Below are 16,932 nucleotides of genomic sequence, written 5' to 3'. Positions count from 1 at the left end.
CACTATGGCTGACATGGACATAAAACATGTCTAACCTTACAGAAGTCAATGTTTCAGAAAATACTGACATTTGTACTACCAGGCCAGAACAACAGGTTCCAGTCCAGGTGCTGGAAATTAACAAGGATATTCACACGCACTTTCACCTTGCATGACGCTCATTAAACCTCGTTTTAATCTACAACACTTAAGCTTTTCTATTCAAGATCACATTGCCAAACATTGTTGATCTCAGCAGTATGTGAGAATTCAACTCTGTTCCTCAAAAAAAGAATAAAGCAATTAAAGTCTGAACACGGAAGTCCGATAGGCAGCAGTTCAACCACATGTTATGATACTCTGAGGTAAAGCCCATGACAGCAATTACAACAAACACCATTGCAATAGCTGAGATGCAACACTGGAGCAAGAATACGAAACAGGGCCCCTGTTTTCTTATAGGGCCCCAGACTCCCTAAGAACACTTCTGTATTCTCTCACATTGGAAGTGTGGATCAATGGCAGACCATTTGCATTCTCTGTCCTTCACAGACTGTGGTGAGCCATTTCCCTTCCCTTCCTACTGCGGGTTGAAGTCTCCACAGGTACATATCCGGCAGAATTTGTATTTGTCTGCTTTTATTCATTTTATACCAGCCAAACGAAAAGGCAATTACCAACTAATGAAAAACACACTCTTACCGTTTAGCCTCCTCGAGATGACAGAGGTATTCGTAGGCCATGTTCTGCTGCCTCCTCTCGTCCATCTCCTCTGCTGTGAGTCGCTCGACACCATCCAGAACGGCTGGAAAACAACACTCACTAGGTGAATACTAGCTCGCTCATAACAGCATAGCTGTACAAGAAACACCATTTACAAACATACACAGTACACACACTGAGTTGAGTCTAGCTCACACTCACATTTATAGTAAACACACACGGACTAGCAGACACACAAACAAGTAGGGACGATTAACAAGATAAAATGCAAGAACCTTCAAATGAACAGTGAGACAGACTTCTCTCATTCTGCATGTAGGAGGGGTAGAGACTGACCCATCCATCCTGAATATCACAACTGACATAGTCGTGTTGGCCGCCATCATAAAGATGTAAAACAGTCCCAAGAAATCATGTGTTGATTGATTGACAGGCTGATTCATCTCAGCTGTCATGTTGAACTGTCCTCAGCGCTAGGCTACTCCATCCCCTCCCAGTCTGGTTACAACTTGGCCTCACCGCCAGTTCCACATAATGAGATGATTCAAGGGTTACTGATCGGGGAGGACAACTTAGCTTTAGTCACTCACTACACAGTAGGTAAACGTAGGCTAGGTAAACGTAGGCTAGGTAAACGTAGGCTAGGTAAACGTAGGCTAGGTAAACGTAGGCTAGGTACACGTAGGCTAGGTACACGTAGGCTAGGTACACGTAGGCTAGGTACACGTAGGCTAGGTACACGTAGGCTAGGTAAATGTAGGCTAGGTAAATGTAGGCTAGGTAAAGGCTAGGTAAATGTAGGCTAGGTACATGTAGGCTAGGTAAATGTAGGCTAGGTACATGTAGGCTAGGTAAATGTAGGCTAGGTAAATGTAGGCTAGGTAAATGTAGGCTAGGTAAATGTAGGCTAGGTAAATGTAGGCTAGGTAAATGTAGGCTAGGTAAATGTAGGCTAGGTAAATGTAGGCTAGGTAAATGTAGGCTAGGTAAATGTAGGCTAGGTAAATGTAGGCTAGGTAAATGTAGGCTAGGTAAATGTAGGCTAGGTAAATGTAGGCTAGGCTAGGTAAATGTAGGCTAGGTAAATGTAGGCTAGGTAAATGTAGGCTAGGTACATGTAGGCTAGGTACATGTAGGCTAGGTACATGTAGGCTAGGTAAATGTAGGCTAGGTAAATGTAGGCTAGGTAAATGTAGGCTAGGTACATGTAGGCTAGGTACATGTAGGCTAGGTACATGTAGGCTAGGTAAATGTAGGCTAGCCTATGCAAACTTTGTTTAAACATCTCCAGCGTTTGACATTTTTTATTTCTGTGGAAAATGTCTCTTATCACTTCAAGTGATCCAGCAAATAGGCCAAATGAAATGCATGGGCATTCTTTCAAAGAACTCTGAAGAGACCGTAATAAATCAAACCTATTCTGCAGGTAAACAAAGCTCGTAGCTCACAGTTCTGTGGTCTAGGCTAGGGTCTAGAACGCTTGTTCCCAACCTTTTTCTGTTACTCTACCACCAACTGAATTTCTCTCTGCCAGGAGTACCCCTGAAGTACCCCCTCGTATGCATTTTACCAGTAGACCTATGGTCTCATGAGTCTACTCAAGTACCCCCTGTGGATAGGCCAAGTACCAGCAGGGGTCGAAGTACCCCTGGTTGGGATCCACTGGCCTAGATTAAAGAGACCTGCATGGTAATGTTGCTGGAAATATATTTTTAGAGCTGGGAGGGAGAGAAAAAAAAAGTGGGCATGAGCACTCGCATTACAAGAGCTAATTGTTTCCGTCTCCTTCTGGTGATGTCTAGGCCTTCTGAATAACGAGCATATTCATTAGAACCTAGGCTACGTGACCATTAGAGAATGGAAAAGTCTAAAAATTGCCACTTACAATTTCCAGGATTTTATTGTGGGGTTTTATTCTACTGACTATGATTACAATTATTATTATTATTATTATTATTGAGCGGCCTTAATCTAATTTATTAGCCTAATAAATGTATCAAACAACTTGGTAATTTACAGTGGTAGTAATCTTGAAAGCAGTTGACAAGCCAGCAAGTACAGTGGTATGGTTCCCACTTAAACCAAGGCTACTGACTGCCTCAGGAAAGTCTAGTTCCAGGATGGGAGACCAGGTGCTGCTGGAAGTGGTGTTGGAGGGCCAGTAGGAGGCACTCTTTCCTCTGGTCTAAAAAATATCCCAATACCCCAGGGCAGTGATTGGGGACACTGCCCTGTGTAGGGTGCCATCTTTCGGATGGGACGTTAAACGAGTGTCCTGACTGAGGTCATTAAAGATCCCATGGCACTTATCGTAAGAGTAGGGGTATTAACCCCGGTGTCCTGGCTAAATTCCCAATATGGCCCTCAAACCATCACGGTCACCTAATAATCCCAAATTTACAATTGGCTCATTCATCCCCCTCCTCTCCCCTGTAACTATTCCCCAGGTCGATGCTGTAAATGAGAACGTGTTCTCAGTCAACCTACCTGGTAAAATAACGTATAAATAAAATTAAAAACGAATAAATTAGATTTGTAAAGAACTTTTCATTACAGAATCATTTCAAAGTGGATAAAATCACAAATGTAAACCAATACAAAAATTCTATAATTATTTTGTAAAATATAATTGAAAAGGACAATATACGACCGTAAGTGTTTTTATTAAGATCAATGGATATTAGTTCACATATCAATAGACTATAGTAGGCCATCAATACAGTTCAATGAATCGACCAGGTAAACCACTCAACTGTTGCATCGTCTTGCTACTTCAGATTCCCGATAAGAAAACAATGTAGAGCCTTATCCTTTACTGGGAAAAATGCAAACATGTCCAAATTCAATGAGTTGGTGCTATACGGATCCTACCATAGACGTCCCTACCTTAACCCCTACCTTTACCCTTGACTAAACCTAACCATTTCAAACTCTATTACTCCAATGACGTCTCAAGGATCCCGGATTGCATTGACCAAATTCAATGAGGGCTAATTTAATTCGATGTAGCCACGTAAAGTTGCAATATTGTAGCCGATGTAGATGAAAACGCGGAAGTCAGAGCCTACCTACCACGCTGTCAAAAGTCTAACCAAAGTCAAACATGTGAATATAGATAGAACGAAGAAAAAAAACTGTGAAAATGTATGTATTGATTAAAACAATTAAATTGTTAAACTTCTGTAAACGGAGGTAAAATATGATCCCAAGGTGAGCGAGCCGGAAAAGTTTTTAGATACTCACACCCATATCTCGGCCGCAGCCCGTCTGCCTCGTCTGAGGTTGACATATTCTCTGAATAAGTGTTATAATCCTCTCTCCCCGGGTTCACGAGGTCAAGTTATAGTAGTTGAGATGATAGCCTATAGTTTCGTCCAGTTCTCTTTGCGGGCTATATAATTGAAAAAGTCGGGAAGGCGCTCTCGGCCCCCTTGTTGCTCCACTGCACGGTTTGAGTCGAGAGCTGAGACTTTTTTTCTTCTTCAAACCTAACTGATGTCACTGGGGTGTGTGTTCCTTCCTAAATCCTAAAGTATGCGTTCGAGGAAACGCCCATCAGCAGCCACTCCGCGAAACTGCAGGCGCAGCGCCCTCTGCTGCCTACTACAGGCACTGAAATAACCTTCCTAAAGGCACGCTACGCATCGACAATGATTAAACTCAGAAAATAAGAAACGTCCCTTTTCCAGGGCCCTGTCTTTCAAAGATAATTCGTAAAAATCCAAATAAATTCACAGATTGTAAAGAGTTTAAACACTGTTTACCATGCTTGTTCAATGAACCATAAACAATTAATGAACATGCACCTCTGGAACGGTCAGTTTAGACACTAACAGCTTACAGACAGTCAGCAATTAAGGTCACAGTTATGAAAACTTAGGACACTAAAGAGGCCTTTCTACTGACTGAAAAACATCAAAAAACATCAAAAGAAAGATGCCCAGGATCCCTGCTCATCTGCGTGAACGTGCCTTCGGCATGCTGCAAGGAGGCATGAGGAATGCAGATGTGGCCAGGGCATAAACTTGCAATGTCCGTACTGTGAGAAGCCTAAGACAGCGCTCCAGGGACACAGGACGGACAGCTGATCGTCATCGCAGTAGCAGACCACGTGTAACACCTGCACAGGATCGGTACATCCGAACATCACACCTGCAGACAGGTACAGGATGGCAACAACAACTGCCCGAGTTACACCAGGAACGCACAATCCCTCCATCAGTGCTCAGACTGTCTGCAATAGGCTGAGAGAGGCTGGACTGAGGGCTTGTAGGCCTGTTGTAAGGCAGGTCCTCACCAGACATCACCGGCAACAACATCGCCTATGGGCACAAACCCATCGTCGCTGGACCAGACACAACTGGCAAAAAGTGCTATTCACTGACGAGTCGCGGTTTTGTATCACTGGGGGTGATGGTCGGATTCGCCTTTATCGTCGAAGGAATGAGCGTTACAATGAGGCCTGTACTCTGGAGCGGGATCGATTTGAAGGTGGAGGATCCGTCATGGTCTGGGGCAGTATGACACAGCATCATCAGACTGAGCTTGTTGTCATTGCAGACAATCTCAATGCTGTGCATTTAAGGGAAGACATCCTCCTCCCTCATGTGGTAACCTTCCTGCAGGCTCATCCTGACATGACCCTCCAGCATGAAAACGCCACCAGCCATATTGCTCGTTGTGTGCGTGATTTCCTGCAAGACAGGAATGACAGTGTTCTGCCATGGCCAGCAAAGAGCCTCTCAATCCCATTGAGCACGTCTGGGACCTGTTGGATCGGAGGGTGAGGGCTAGAGCCATTCCCACCAGAAATGTCTAGGAACTTGTAGGTGCCTTGGTAGAAGAGTGGGGTAACATCTCACAGCAAGAACTGGCAAATCTGGTTCAGTGCATGAGGAGGAGATGCACTACAGTACTTAATGCAGCTGGTGGCCACACCAGATACTGACTGTTACTTTTGATTTTGACCCCCCCTTTGTTCAGGGACATATTTTTCAATTTCTGTTAGTCACATGTCTATGGAACTTGTTCAGTTTTTCTCAGTTGTTGAATCTTGTTATGTTCATACAAATATTTACACATGTTAAGTTTGCAGTTTGCAGTTCTAGCCAGTACTCCGATGTAAGCTTAGTAAATGCTGTTCTAAGACTACTGAGTTTTCTACTTGACATTATTCCCTGGGAATACCGTTGTGCAATATGTCTCTACAATGACAACAAGCAACGAGCAGCAACACAGTTCAAAGGTGGTTATCTACTGCAGAAGAGATAAGAGGTCATTGTTAGATACAGTTGAAGTCGGAAGTTTACATACACCTTAGCCAAATACATTTAAACTCAGTTTTTCACAATTCCTGACATTTAATCCTAGTAAAAATTCCCTGTTTTAGGTCAGTTAGGATCAACACTTCCTTTTAAGAATGTGAAATGTCAGAATAATAGTAGAGAGAATGATTTATTTCAGCTTTTATTTATTTCATCAAATTCCCAGGGGGTTAGAAGTTAACATACACTCAATTAGTATTTGGTAGCATTGTCTTTAAATTGATTAACTTGGGTCAAACATTTCAGGTAGCCTTCCTCAAGCTTCCCACAATAAATTGGTGGAATTTTGGCCCATTCCTCCTGACAGAGCTGGTGGAACTGAGTCAGGTTTGTAGGCCTCCTTCCTCACACATGCTTTTTCAGTTCTGCCCACACATTTTCTATAGGATTGAGGTCAGGGCTTTGTGATGGCCACTCCAATACCTTGACTTTGTTGTCCTTTAAGCCATTTTGCCACAACTTTGGAAGTATGCTTGGGGTCATTGTCCATTTGGAAGACCCATTTGCAACCAAGCTTTAACTTCCTGACTGATGTCGTGAGATGTTGCTTCAATATATCCACATAATTTTCCCTCCTCATAATACCATCTATTTTGTGAAGTGCACCAGTCCCTCCTGCAGCAAAGCACCTCCACAACATGATGCTGCCACCCCTGTGCTTCATGGTTGGGATGGTGTTCTTCGGTTTGCAAGCGTCCCCCTTTTTCCTCAAAAAATAACAATGGTCATTATGGCCAAATAGTTATATTTTTATTTCATCAGACCAGAGGAGATTTCTCCAAAAAGTACGATCTTTGTCCCCATATGCAGTTGCAAACTGTAGTCTGGCTTTTTTATGGCGGTTTTGGAGCAGTGGCTTCTTCCTTGCTGAGTGGCCTTTCAGGTTATCTCAATATAGGGCTCGTTCTACTGTGGTTATAGATACTTTTGTACCTGTTTCCTCCAGCATCTTCACAAGGTCCTTTGCTGTTGTTCTGGGATTGATTTGCACTTTTCGCACCAAAGTACGTTGATCTCTAGAAGACAGAACGCGTCTCCTTCCTGAGTGGTATGACGGCTGCGTGATCCCATGGTGTTTATACTTGCGTACTATTGTTTGTACAGATAAACGTGGTACCTTCAGGTGTTTGAACATTTCTCCCAAGGATGGACCAGACTTGTGGAAGTCTACCATTTTTTTCTGAGGTCTTGGCTGATTTCTTGTGATTTCCCCATGATGTCAAGCAAAGAGGCACTGAGTTTGAAGGTAGGCCTTGAAATACATCCACAGGTACACCTCCAATTGACTCAAATTATGTAAATTTATGTAAATCATAAATCATAAATGTATGTAAATTATGTAAATCAGAAGCTTCTAAAGCCATGGCATCATTTTCTGGAATTTTCCAAGCTGTTTAAAGGCACAGTCAACTTAGTGTATGTAAACTTCTGACTCACTGGAATTGTGATACAGTGAATTATAAGTGAAATAATCTGTCTGTAAACAATCTTTGGAAAAACTACTTACATCTGCTTTGTCCTGCACAAAGTAATGTCCTAACCGACTTGTCCTGCACAAAGTAATGTCCTAACCGACTTGTCCTGCACAAAGTAATGTCCTAACCGACTTGCCAAAACTATAGTTTGTTAACAAGACATTTGTGGAGTGGTAGAAAAATGAGTTTTAATGACTCCAACCTAAGTGTATTTAAACTTCCGACTGTAGATAAAGACACAGGAACAACACCATTGAGTTGACTGGAGTACTCGTTTTAAGGAATTGCAAATCATTTCCATAATTTGTCCAGAGAGACTCTGGGTGAGCCAGTTAGAGCCACTAACACTCTGAGGAAGGCTCAGGCTGAAAGGTATGCCAGTGTGTTGTCTTGTATTAACATGTTGCTGTGAGTTCAAGGAAAATACAACAAAGATTTAATTGCAGGTTATATTCAAGTGAGGACTGGACATAGTGCTGAGGTGTATCATGTCACACACCTTTAAGCCAGGGAATCAATAGGGGATGAATGGACTGGAACAGATGAGTGTTTCTCTATAATTCCCCAGTGTGTGTGTGTGTGTTGGGGGGTAATGGCTCTGTGAGTCAAAGTCAAAGGGGAATGGAGCTTTTTATTATTATATTAGCTTCAGTATTAGAACATTGTTCTTCTCTATTTCACTGTATATTAGGTTTGTGAAGGAAAAATGAGACACGGGGTTGTTTTGTTATGGATATCAGTGATTAGATATTTTAATTATGTTGAAATCACAATTGATCCCCAACTCAGTTAAAATCACCGTTGAAATTCTATTGCGGATTGTAATTGTCTCATTCAACGTGAGAAATGGCCCCTACAAGGAATATTTGATGTAATAGCCTACAGTTGCCTTACGCAATGTAATTGAGGTGGGACTTGCAACAGAGTGAAAAACAACTTCATAATCTACAATTATAAATAGAGGGAGTTTAAATCTGAACAATTGACAAAATAAGAAGCTATGGGATGCAAGTGTAACGTGTGGGATTTGAACCCACCAGTTCAAATAACACAATTAAGAGTCATCCTTCAAACTATTCAAGATGCATTGAAGACTGGAGTTCCTCGCAATGGGTCTTGAAACCCAGCTAAATGACCTTACAGGCGGGGCTACTCGCTAGTATAAATGCAGAGGTCCGGCAGTCCGTTGCACATTTACTCACTCTGAACTTCCGACCCTCCACTTTGATCCCCTGCGCTCTCTTATTGCCGCAACGACTGCACAGCATTTACCACGCACCGCATCAGAACCATGGATAGCTCAGGAGTGCTGCTCCGACTGCTGTGTATCTGTCTGATGTCCGTTATGTGCCGAGGACAGGCGTCACACGAAGTTTCCGCAGAGGACTTTGGCGCGCAGAACTCTGCCGCGGCCGCAGAGAAAGAACTTGTAAGTTCATATAGGGAATCACTTTTGTTGTTTCAGGCTACCCTGGCATGTTGGTCCGGATCTATATATTCATGCACTACAGGTTCTCAATTTAATATCTACATCTAAGTCAATATAATTCGAAACATAAATGCAATCTAAATGTTTGCTCATGATTGTATTATGGTCAACATAACCTTATTCAGCAGTTCGTCCTGATAAAGGTGTCCTTGAGAATTCGATTTATCCATCAGTTTTATCCATGGTTGAACACAGGGATGGAGCTAAAGATTGTGTCCAGTAAACCAACATTTCTACTAGCCCGTCTGAAAAGTACCGGCCTCGGTCTAGCTGGCTATCTTAATTAATGTCCATCCCTGGTTGAACCTCTGGAACATATCGCTAAATGTCACATGTGACACCTGAAGAGATAAAGTTCCACAAGAGGATCTTCTGGAAACAAACATATAGCCTCTATAACACTGACATTGTCGTTAGGTAGTACATCAACTCATGGGGAAATTGCACTCATATAGGAGTATAGATTTGAAAACTCCCCTTGAGAAAAGCAATGAGAAATTCCATTGACCCTGTTTCCTTTACTCCGTGTCACAGGTGGATGCGATGGAGGCTCTTCTAGTGAAGATGCAGAACCATCTGCCTTCTAATGAGAAGAGAGGGATGATCCCTCCTGTGAGTCCTAATATGTTCCTGTTTAAAACTAACTTTTACCAATGTTATTTTTGACCAAATGGAGGTTATGTCTGCATTTAAAATCCTCAGTAGTTTAAAATCCTCAGTATCAAAGGGGTGTTATAAACTGGGTGGTTCGAGCCCTGAATGCTGATTGGCTGAAAGCTGTGGTATATCAGAGTATACCATTGGTCTGACAAAACATTTATTTGTACTGCTCTAATTAAGTTGGTAGCCAGTTTATAATAGCAATAAGGCACTTTAGGGGTTTGTGATATATGGCCAATGTACCACAGCTAATGGCTGTGTCCAAGCACTCCGCGTTGCGTCTTGCATTAGAACAGCCCTTAGCCATGGTATATTGGCCATATACCACACCCCACAAAATGTGAATGCATGTTATTAAAGGGGAAGTTTAGGATTTGACAACTTTATGTTAGATAGTTCCTCACCCTGAAAGCAGTCCATCGGTCAGGAGAAGCTTTAATCCATGGTTTGGTTTTCTTGAAATATTCCCTATTTCAGCTAACTTTAGCCACTACAAGCTAACAATCAATAATAGTGGCATGTGAGCTGTTTTTTTTGTAATGGCCAAATCACCTGAAATCAACTCAAATCAACTCCATATTTAATTTGATGTCACGGGCATTTGGCTTTTTTTTGTTGTAAAATCCTGAACATCCCCGTTAAGCCCCCCATGTTTCTCCCACTCTGTGTTATAGTCTGGCCACCATTTCAATGCAGTTCAATTGAAAGTTTATGTAAAACCAATTAACGAGTAGAAGTTGTCAGTATAATTAAATGCAAGCGGAGAAATGCCAACAGCCTTTGATTTGAGTGCAATTATACAGCCTTTTCTAGATAGCGTCCCTAAGTCTAATTAACTGAAAGGAGGAAGAGTCTAAAGAACCAGCGAACACCGCTTCATTCATACAGCAAACTCATTAGAACTTTCATTACCATCGCTGACTAACTCTTTCTCTCCTAATTAAAGGTGTTTTTTTAGTTAAGGACTGTGTTTTGCCATAAAGCTACTTTGTGTTTCCTCTCTATATCTCTTTCTCTCTCTCCTTCTATCTATCTCTCCCCCCTCCCTCACTCTCTCTCGGTCTCTCAGTGTGGTATGGGCGACCGGTGTGCCTTGAGGCATGGACCCCGCATTGGGAAGCTCTGTGACTGTGGCAGAGTCAGCAGCTGCAACTCCTTCCTCCTCAAATGTCTCTAAGCTCCCTCAAGGAGAAACACTTCACTAGAACCACCACATCCAACGCTCCAGCCAAGACAGAGGAATATCATCATCAACTTGTATCATCACCTGTATCCCAAATGATACCCTATTCCCACTACTTTAGACCATGTCCCCAAGGGCTCGGGTCAATATTATTGCAATATTTGGGGAATATGGGGAGTTTGCGACAAACCACTGTGTCCACAACCGCAAGGGATATGCTGTAGGCCAACATTATGGCCAACATTATGGCACTTGAGTTTTGTCTTGTTTTGTTCTTGTGCTTTGATAAAGTCCTTTCCATTGAAAGAGGAGCATGGAGGTGTTTTGTAACCCAGAAAGCATTTACAGCATGTGCACTCTGTCAAACAAATAAACATGTTGGTCATCTCACTTGTTTTGGATTTACTGTTCTTATTTCAATACCTCAATGCAAAAATCCAAAAGGTAATTTTGGGATCAAACTGTGACTTAAAGAAATCATTCACTTTAAGATATGATGCATTCCAGCTGTCATTAAGAACACAATTACAAAATAGTTCAACACATAGATCTACGATAGTCTCTTAATGTCATATCTGGAATTATCATGTAACACAGTCTATGTGAGTCTCGCAGTCTATCTACATTCCAGTGTCCTGTGTTGATCCAGGACATGTTCACCTCAGGGTCGTGTTCATAATGAAGAAAAGGGGAGGGACTACCTGAGCATTTTGCTATGATGTGCTCCAATGAATACGACCCATGGTGTTGTTCATTAGGTACAACATTGAAGAAAACAAAGTCAAACGGGGAGGTAGGACTATCTGAATTTGTCCAATAAGAAACGTTTTCATTGCAAAATGTTTTCCTACGTTATGGCCTAATAATCACAACCCTGCCTTTTAGGACATCTTTCAGCGCACAGGAGAAACCAACCATTATGTAAACTAATGAGTTTGAGTTTGAGTTTATTTTTTATTTTTACAGGGACAGTGCACATTAATCAACGTTTCAGTAAAAGTGCCGGTTTTAGCCAGCCGGCTAATTTTCAACCACAGTCCCTGGGCAGGTTATTAAAAACAATTACAATATAGACAATAGCAACATAGAACAAGCAAGACATAGCAACATAGGACAAGCAAGACATAGCATACAGACAGAGCAACATAGGACAAGCAAGACGTAGCATACAGACAGAGTAACATAGAACAAAAAGCAGCAAGACAAAATTCATAAAAGTAACAAAGTGTTTCCACACCTCACAAGCTACAGACAACAGACAACATGGAAAGCGGCAACACACAGCTAGGGACCATGTTCACAAATCTGATTGACCTTTAGCCATGTCTTCAAGCATTTTGTGAAAGTGTGATATGTGGTGCAGTTATGTGTGTCTGATGGCAGTGTATTCCAGACATGGGAAGCTCTCACAGAGAATGCAGATTTACTAAAGGTGCTTTTCCTTAGGGGAACTATACAGTCACCTCTCATGGCAGACCTTGTGGATCTGCTGCCATATGTCTGGGTTTTCTGTTTAACAAAAATATTGAGTGGAGGGGGAGCCAGGCCATTAAGGATCTTGAATTCAAGACATGCGTCGGTGTATTGCACAAGATTTTCCCAACTCAAGAGCTCATGCTTTCTAAGGATGTGACAATGATGATGGCTATTGGGCTTCCTATCAAGCACTTTGAGAGCCTGTTTGTAGACAGACTGAATAGGTTTTAATGTTGTACAGCAAGCTTGGGCCCAACTAGTCAAGCAGTATGTTAAGTGGGGGAGTATCATAGATTTGAAGTACAGTTTTGCTACCTCTGTAATCAAACAATTTCGTATAAATCGGAAATTAGCTAGGTTGAATTTGGTTATTTGAATTACCTTTTTCACATGCTTTTTAAAAGAGAGGTTGGAATCAAGTATGATGCCAAGGTACTTAAAATCGGATACCACCTGGAGCTTCTGCCCTGACACATAGACATCTGGCTCAGTAGCATTGCCCTCTTTGTGAAGAACATGCAAACAGTTTTTTTCACATTGAGATGCAAACACGAGTCACTGAGCCACTTTGTAACCTGGACCATTACAGTAGTGAGTTCTTGTGCAGCTTGTTGTTTGCTCTTTGCATGCACATATATCACTGTATCATCTGCATACATTTGAACTTCAGACCCAGTACAGACAGAAGGCAGAACATTAATGTACAGGCTGAACAGGAGGGGCCCCAGTATTGACCCTTGGGGCACGCCCACATCATAGCTACGAGTGGGCGACAGCTCATTGCTCACTCTGACACACTGAGTTCTGCCTTCAAGGTAGGATTTCATCCATCTCAAGGCATCAGGGGAAAAGTTGAACTTGGACAATTTTGTGATGAGAATCTCATGGTTAACAGTATCAAAAGCCTTCCTTAGGTCCAGAAACACAGCCCCAACAGCACCCCCTTTGTCCATCTTGGACTTCACATTTTCCAGAAGAAAGCAGTTGGCCGTTTCTGTGGAGTGTTTCGCTCTGAAGCCAAACTGAATGGAGTGTAATGTGAAGGGGCTGTTGTTGAGGTGGGCAATCAGTTGTTCTGCTACACACTTTTCAACAACCTTTGACACCACAGGTAGTATACTAATGGGCCTGTAGTTACTCATGTCAGCAGGGTCGCCTGATTTAAAGATGGCCATTATTATGGCCGACTTCCATACCCTTGGAAACACACCGAGACCAATAGATGTGTTGGTGACCTTAGTAATGGGGCCAATGAGTGACTCTTTGTAGTTTTTAAGAAAGGTAGAGTCCATCCCAAACACATCTTTGGCTTTAGAGTTCTTTAGTGAGCTAATCACCTTGTTCACCTTTGACTCAGAAACCTCCCTTATGATGAAGACAGGTTGAGTGTCATTCACTAGCACTGATCCCAAGAAACCAGTGGAGGGGTTCTGTGTCAGTACCCTGACAGAGTCAATAAAGTAGGAATTGAAGGCTATTGCTATTTCGACTGCATCCTGTGTTAGATTGTTATTCACCATGATTTCTAGTCTTTTTGCAGTGTTACTATGGTCTTTCCCCAATTTGTAAGTCGCTCTGGATAAGAGCGTCTGCTAAATGACTTAAATGTAAATGTAAATGTTAACTTTTTTAGAATGAGGAGGTTAGATATGATTCTGTTTGCTAGTAAACATCAATACAACTCAATGCCATCGTTCCAGAAGACAACTGTAACCCTGACGGCTGCTCCTGGACATAGCAAATATTTACATGGGTATCACAAACAAAACACATTTGCATCACCTATTTGCTTGCCACTGTAACAAAAGGCAGTACAGCATGACTGGTAGCCTGAGCTATGTGTAAAGGAGGTGCCGTTTTCAGTGCCAATATTCTGTCAGTACTACGGCTTCCCACCTTCATTTAAACACGTGAAGGAGTATGTGACATGGAAGGTCGTCTTCTTGGCCTCCGAACTGAGGGAAAGTTGGCAGAAGAGGAAGCACTGAGTCGGATGACGCGTTAAGTAACGTTAATGGAAATGAGTGGAAAACTGTCACGTTGAGGAATGGAGCAAAACCGGATAAAGTTGTTCATGAAGACAGGCTTTGGTCTATTAATGGTCTGTTCCTTGTTGGAGTTAGTTTCATGGGAAAATCTGTGTTTTTGGGAGATCCATTAGCAGTCAAGGAGATGGTGGAGGACCCACTGGAAAAGGTGGTGTCAATCAAAGTGACCAGGAGCTGTATGGTGTTGATTTATTGTGTCAGAAGAACAAAAGGAAAGTGCATTGTGTCTCTCTGAATTATCGGAGTATAATTCAAAGTTGATATTTTCTGAAGAGGGAACAGGTCAAATGTCATGTCTGGCGTTGCGGTGGAAATTGAGGCTGAAAATATACAATGTACCAGGAGTAATGGATGTATGATGATTGAACTGTATGGTGAAGGAAAGAGCAAAGCCTATCGGTGCTATTGCTATTTGATGGTAAATCTCTTCCCACAGAAGCTGGGGTATATGAGATACACAGTGAGAGCTTCTGTGAACAGACCATTGCAGTGTTGTTCATGTAAAAAGTTTGGCCACGTGGCAAGTGTGTGCAGATGGAATAAATATGTTGTGGAAGAGTCGGTGGATACACAGTGTTGCAATTGTGGTGGGAACCACGTTCCAGGAATGTCCTGTCAGGGTGAAGGAGGTCGAAGTAGCAAGAATCTGGGCTGTTCACCAGGTCTCTTATGCAGAGGCAGCGCAAATAACGGAAGGGAGAAATGGCAATGGAGGCCCCGCAGCCTGCAGAGAGTGTGGTTTATCATTTGAGGGATCCTGAAGTACTGATAGTGAAGAAGGTGGATTTTGTTGTGTTTATTGCACAGGTGATCAATTGTACAAGTCAAACTAACAAGAAATCAAAGAAACTTTACATCGAGCTGTAGTCGATGAACAGCATTCTCACATAGGTATTCCTCTTGTCCAGATGGGTTAGGGCAGTGTGCAGTGTAGTTGAGATTGCATCGTCTGTGGACCTATTTGGGCGGTAAGCAAATTGGAGTGGGTCTAGGGTGTCAGGTAGGGTGGAGGTGATATGGTCCTTGACTAGTCTCTCAAAGCACTTCATGATGACGGAAGTGAGTGCTACGGGGCGGTAGTCGTTTAGCTCAGTTACCTTAGCTTTCTTGGGAACAGGAACAATGGTGGCCCTCTTGAAGCATGTGGGAACAGCAGACTGGTATAGGGATTGATTGAATATGTCCGTAAACACACCGGCCAGCTGGTCTGCGCATGCTCTGAGGGCGCGGCTGGGGATGCCGTCTGGGCCTGCAGCCTTGCGAGGGTTAACACGTTTAAATGTCATACTCACCTCGGCTGCAGTGAAGGAGAGACCTCATGTTTTCGTTGCAGGCCGTGTCAGTGGCACTGTATTGTCCTCAAAGCCGGCAAAAAAGTTATTTAGTCTGCCTGGGAGCAAGACATCCTGGTCCGTGACTGGGCTGGATTTCTTCCTGTAGTCCGTGATTGACTGTAGACCCTGCCACATGCCTCTTGTGTCTGAGCCGTTGAATTGAGATTCTACTTTGTCTCTGTACTGACGCCAAGCTTGTTTGATAGCCTTGCGGAGGGAATAGCTGCACTGTTTGTATTCGGTCATGTTACCAGACACCTTGCCCTGATTAAAAGCAGTGGTTCGCGCTTTCAGTTTCACGCGAATGCTGCCATCAATCCACGGTTTCTGGTTTGGGAATGTATCTCCACAAACGTCTGTAAAATTGCCTTTAAAAGTCACATTGTCAGTGTGTTGCTCTATAACGCACCTTGGATTGTATCCCAGCATAATTCAGTTGGAAATGTAACTGAATTTGGTGTCAATTAGTTTAATTTGTTGTTGTTGTTGTGAAAAACAGTGTCATGTCTACACATATTTACAACAGTGGAAAGTATGGAAGCTTTCTTATGGATTAGGATAAATGACTGTCCTATTTATTCCTGGTAGATACCCCTCATTCCACACAATACCATGGTTATTGAGCCATGTGTACATGGTTCTGCACACTGTATAATGTTTGTTTATTCACACAAAACTGTTTCACTTAAGTACTACACACTGTGACCAGAAATGGACCCATATCCTCCCGCTGTGATATGAGCCAAACCCTCTTATAATGCACCATTACTGTAAATATTCAGGTCAAACATTCAAATGCACAACATCAGAAAGGACTTGGGTTCAAATAGTCTTGGTTTCCTTTCAAATGCTTTAGCGGCACTTTATGGAGTTTTTCTGGCTTAATGGAACTAATGAAATCGTCCCAGAAGTCCAAACCCTGTGTCCTCTGCCCATCTGGCACTCCAGCCAAGCTCAATCAAACCCTCAATGTATTTGAAAGAAAAAAAATACTACTTGAAACCAGGTATAAAACACAATGGGCCATAACCTAGCTGTCGGACTGCATTGAGTGCACATCCCAGCAATTCAGAGTGTCTCCATCCACAAGTCCATAAAAGGACAGTAATGTTAGAGAGCATGGCTCATTTAAAGATCCCCTGGTTTCTTGCTTTGGGGGGAAATTATAGCGAGTCAAGCACAAACCCCATGGTACTGCCTTTCCAACCATGATGCATTATTTCAGTGTGCAAAAAAACCCA

At 42.5% G+C, this 16,932-nt stretch overlaps 2 protein-coding genes across 2 annotated transcripts in view; one reads left to right on the top strand and one right to left on the bottom strand.

Moving 5' to 3' along the window:
* The window catches only part of iqgap1 (IQ motif containing GTPase activating protein 1), a 74,287-nt gene extending 70,092 nt beyond the window's left edge, over positions 1–4,195 (bottom strand). The window contains exons 1-2 of the mRNA XM_065012171.1: positions 3,946–4,195; positions 682–784 (exon numbers count right to left, since the gene is read on the bottom strand). Coding sequence (XP_064868243.1) covers positions 682–784; positions 3,946–3,991 — 149 coding nt within the window. The 5' untranslated portion in view covers positions 3,992–4,195. The remainder of the gene's footprint in view (positions 1–681; positions 785–3,945) is intronic.
* Positions 4,196–8,666: 4,471 nt separating this feature from the next.
* On the top strand, positions 8,667–11,223 carry cartl (cocaine- and amphetamine-regulated transcript-like). The gene is made up of 3 exons (XM_065012172.1): positions 8,667–8,930; positions 9,525–9,602; positions 10,720–11,223. Exons 1-3 carry the CDS (start codon positions 8,793–8,795, stop codon positions 10,825–10,827), a joined length of 324 nt encoding a protein of 107 aa, XP_064868244.1. The 5' UTR covers positions 8,667–8,792; the 3' UTR covers positions 10,828–11,223.
* Positions 11,224–16,932: the final 5,709 nt, after the last annotated feature.

Source organism: Oncorhynchus nerka, linkage group LG27 (assembly GCF_034236695.1).
Source record: "Oncorhynchus nerka isolate Pitt River linkage group LG27, Oner_Uvic_2.0, whole genome shotgun sequence".
In the NCBI taxonomy this organism is placed as follows: Eukaryota; Metazoa; Chordata; class Actinopteri; order Salmoniformes; family Salmonidae; genus Oncorhynchus; species Oncorhynchus nerka.
The sequence above is the reverse complement of the archived record's forward strand: the minus strand, read 5'-3'. Positions and strand labels throughout refer to the sequence as shown.

Coding starts and splice junctions, on each gene's coding strand:
- cartl (XM_065012172.1), top strand. CDS start 8,793: ATGGATAGCTCAGGAGTGCTGCTCCGACTGCTGTGTATCTGTCTGATG. Junction 8,931..9,524: donor CGGCCGCAGAGAAAGAACTT/GTAAGTTCATAT, acceptor TCCGTGTCACAG/GTGGATGCGATGGAGGCTCT. Junction 9,603..10,719: donor AGAGAGGGATGATCCCTCCT/GTGAGTCCTAAT, acceptor TCGGTCTCTCAG/TGTGGTATGGGCGACCGGTG.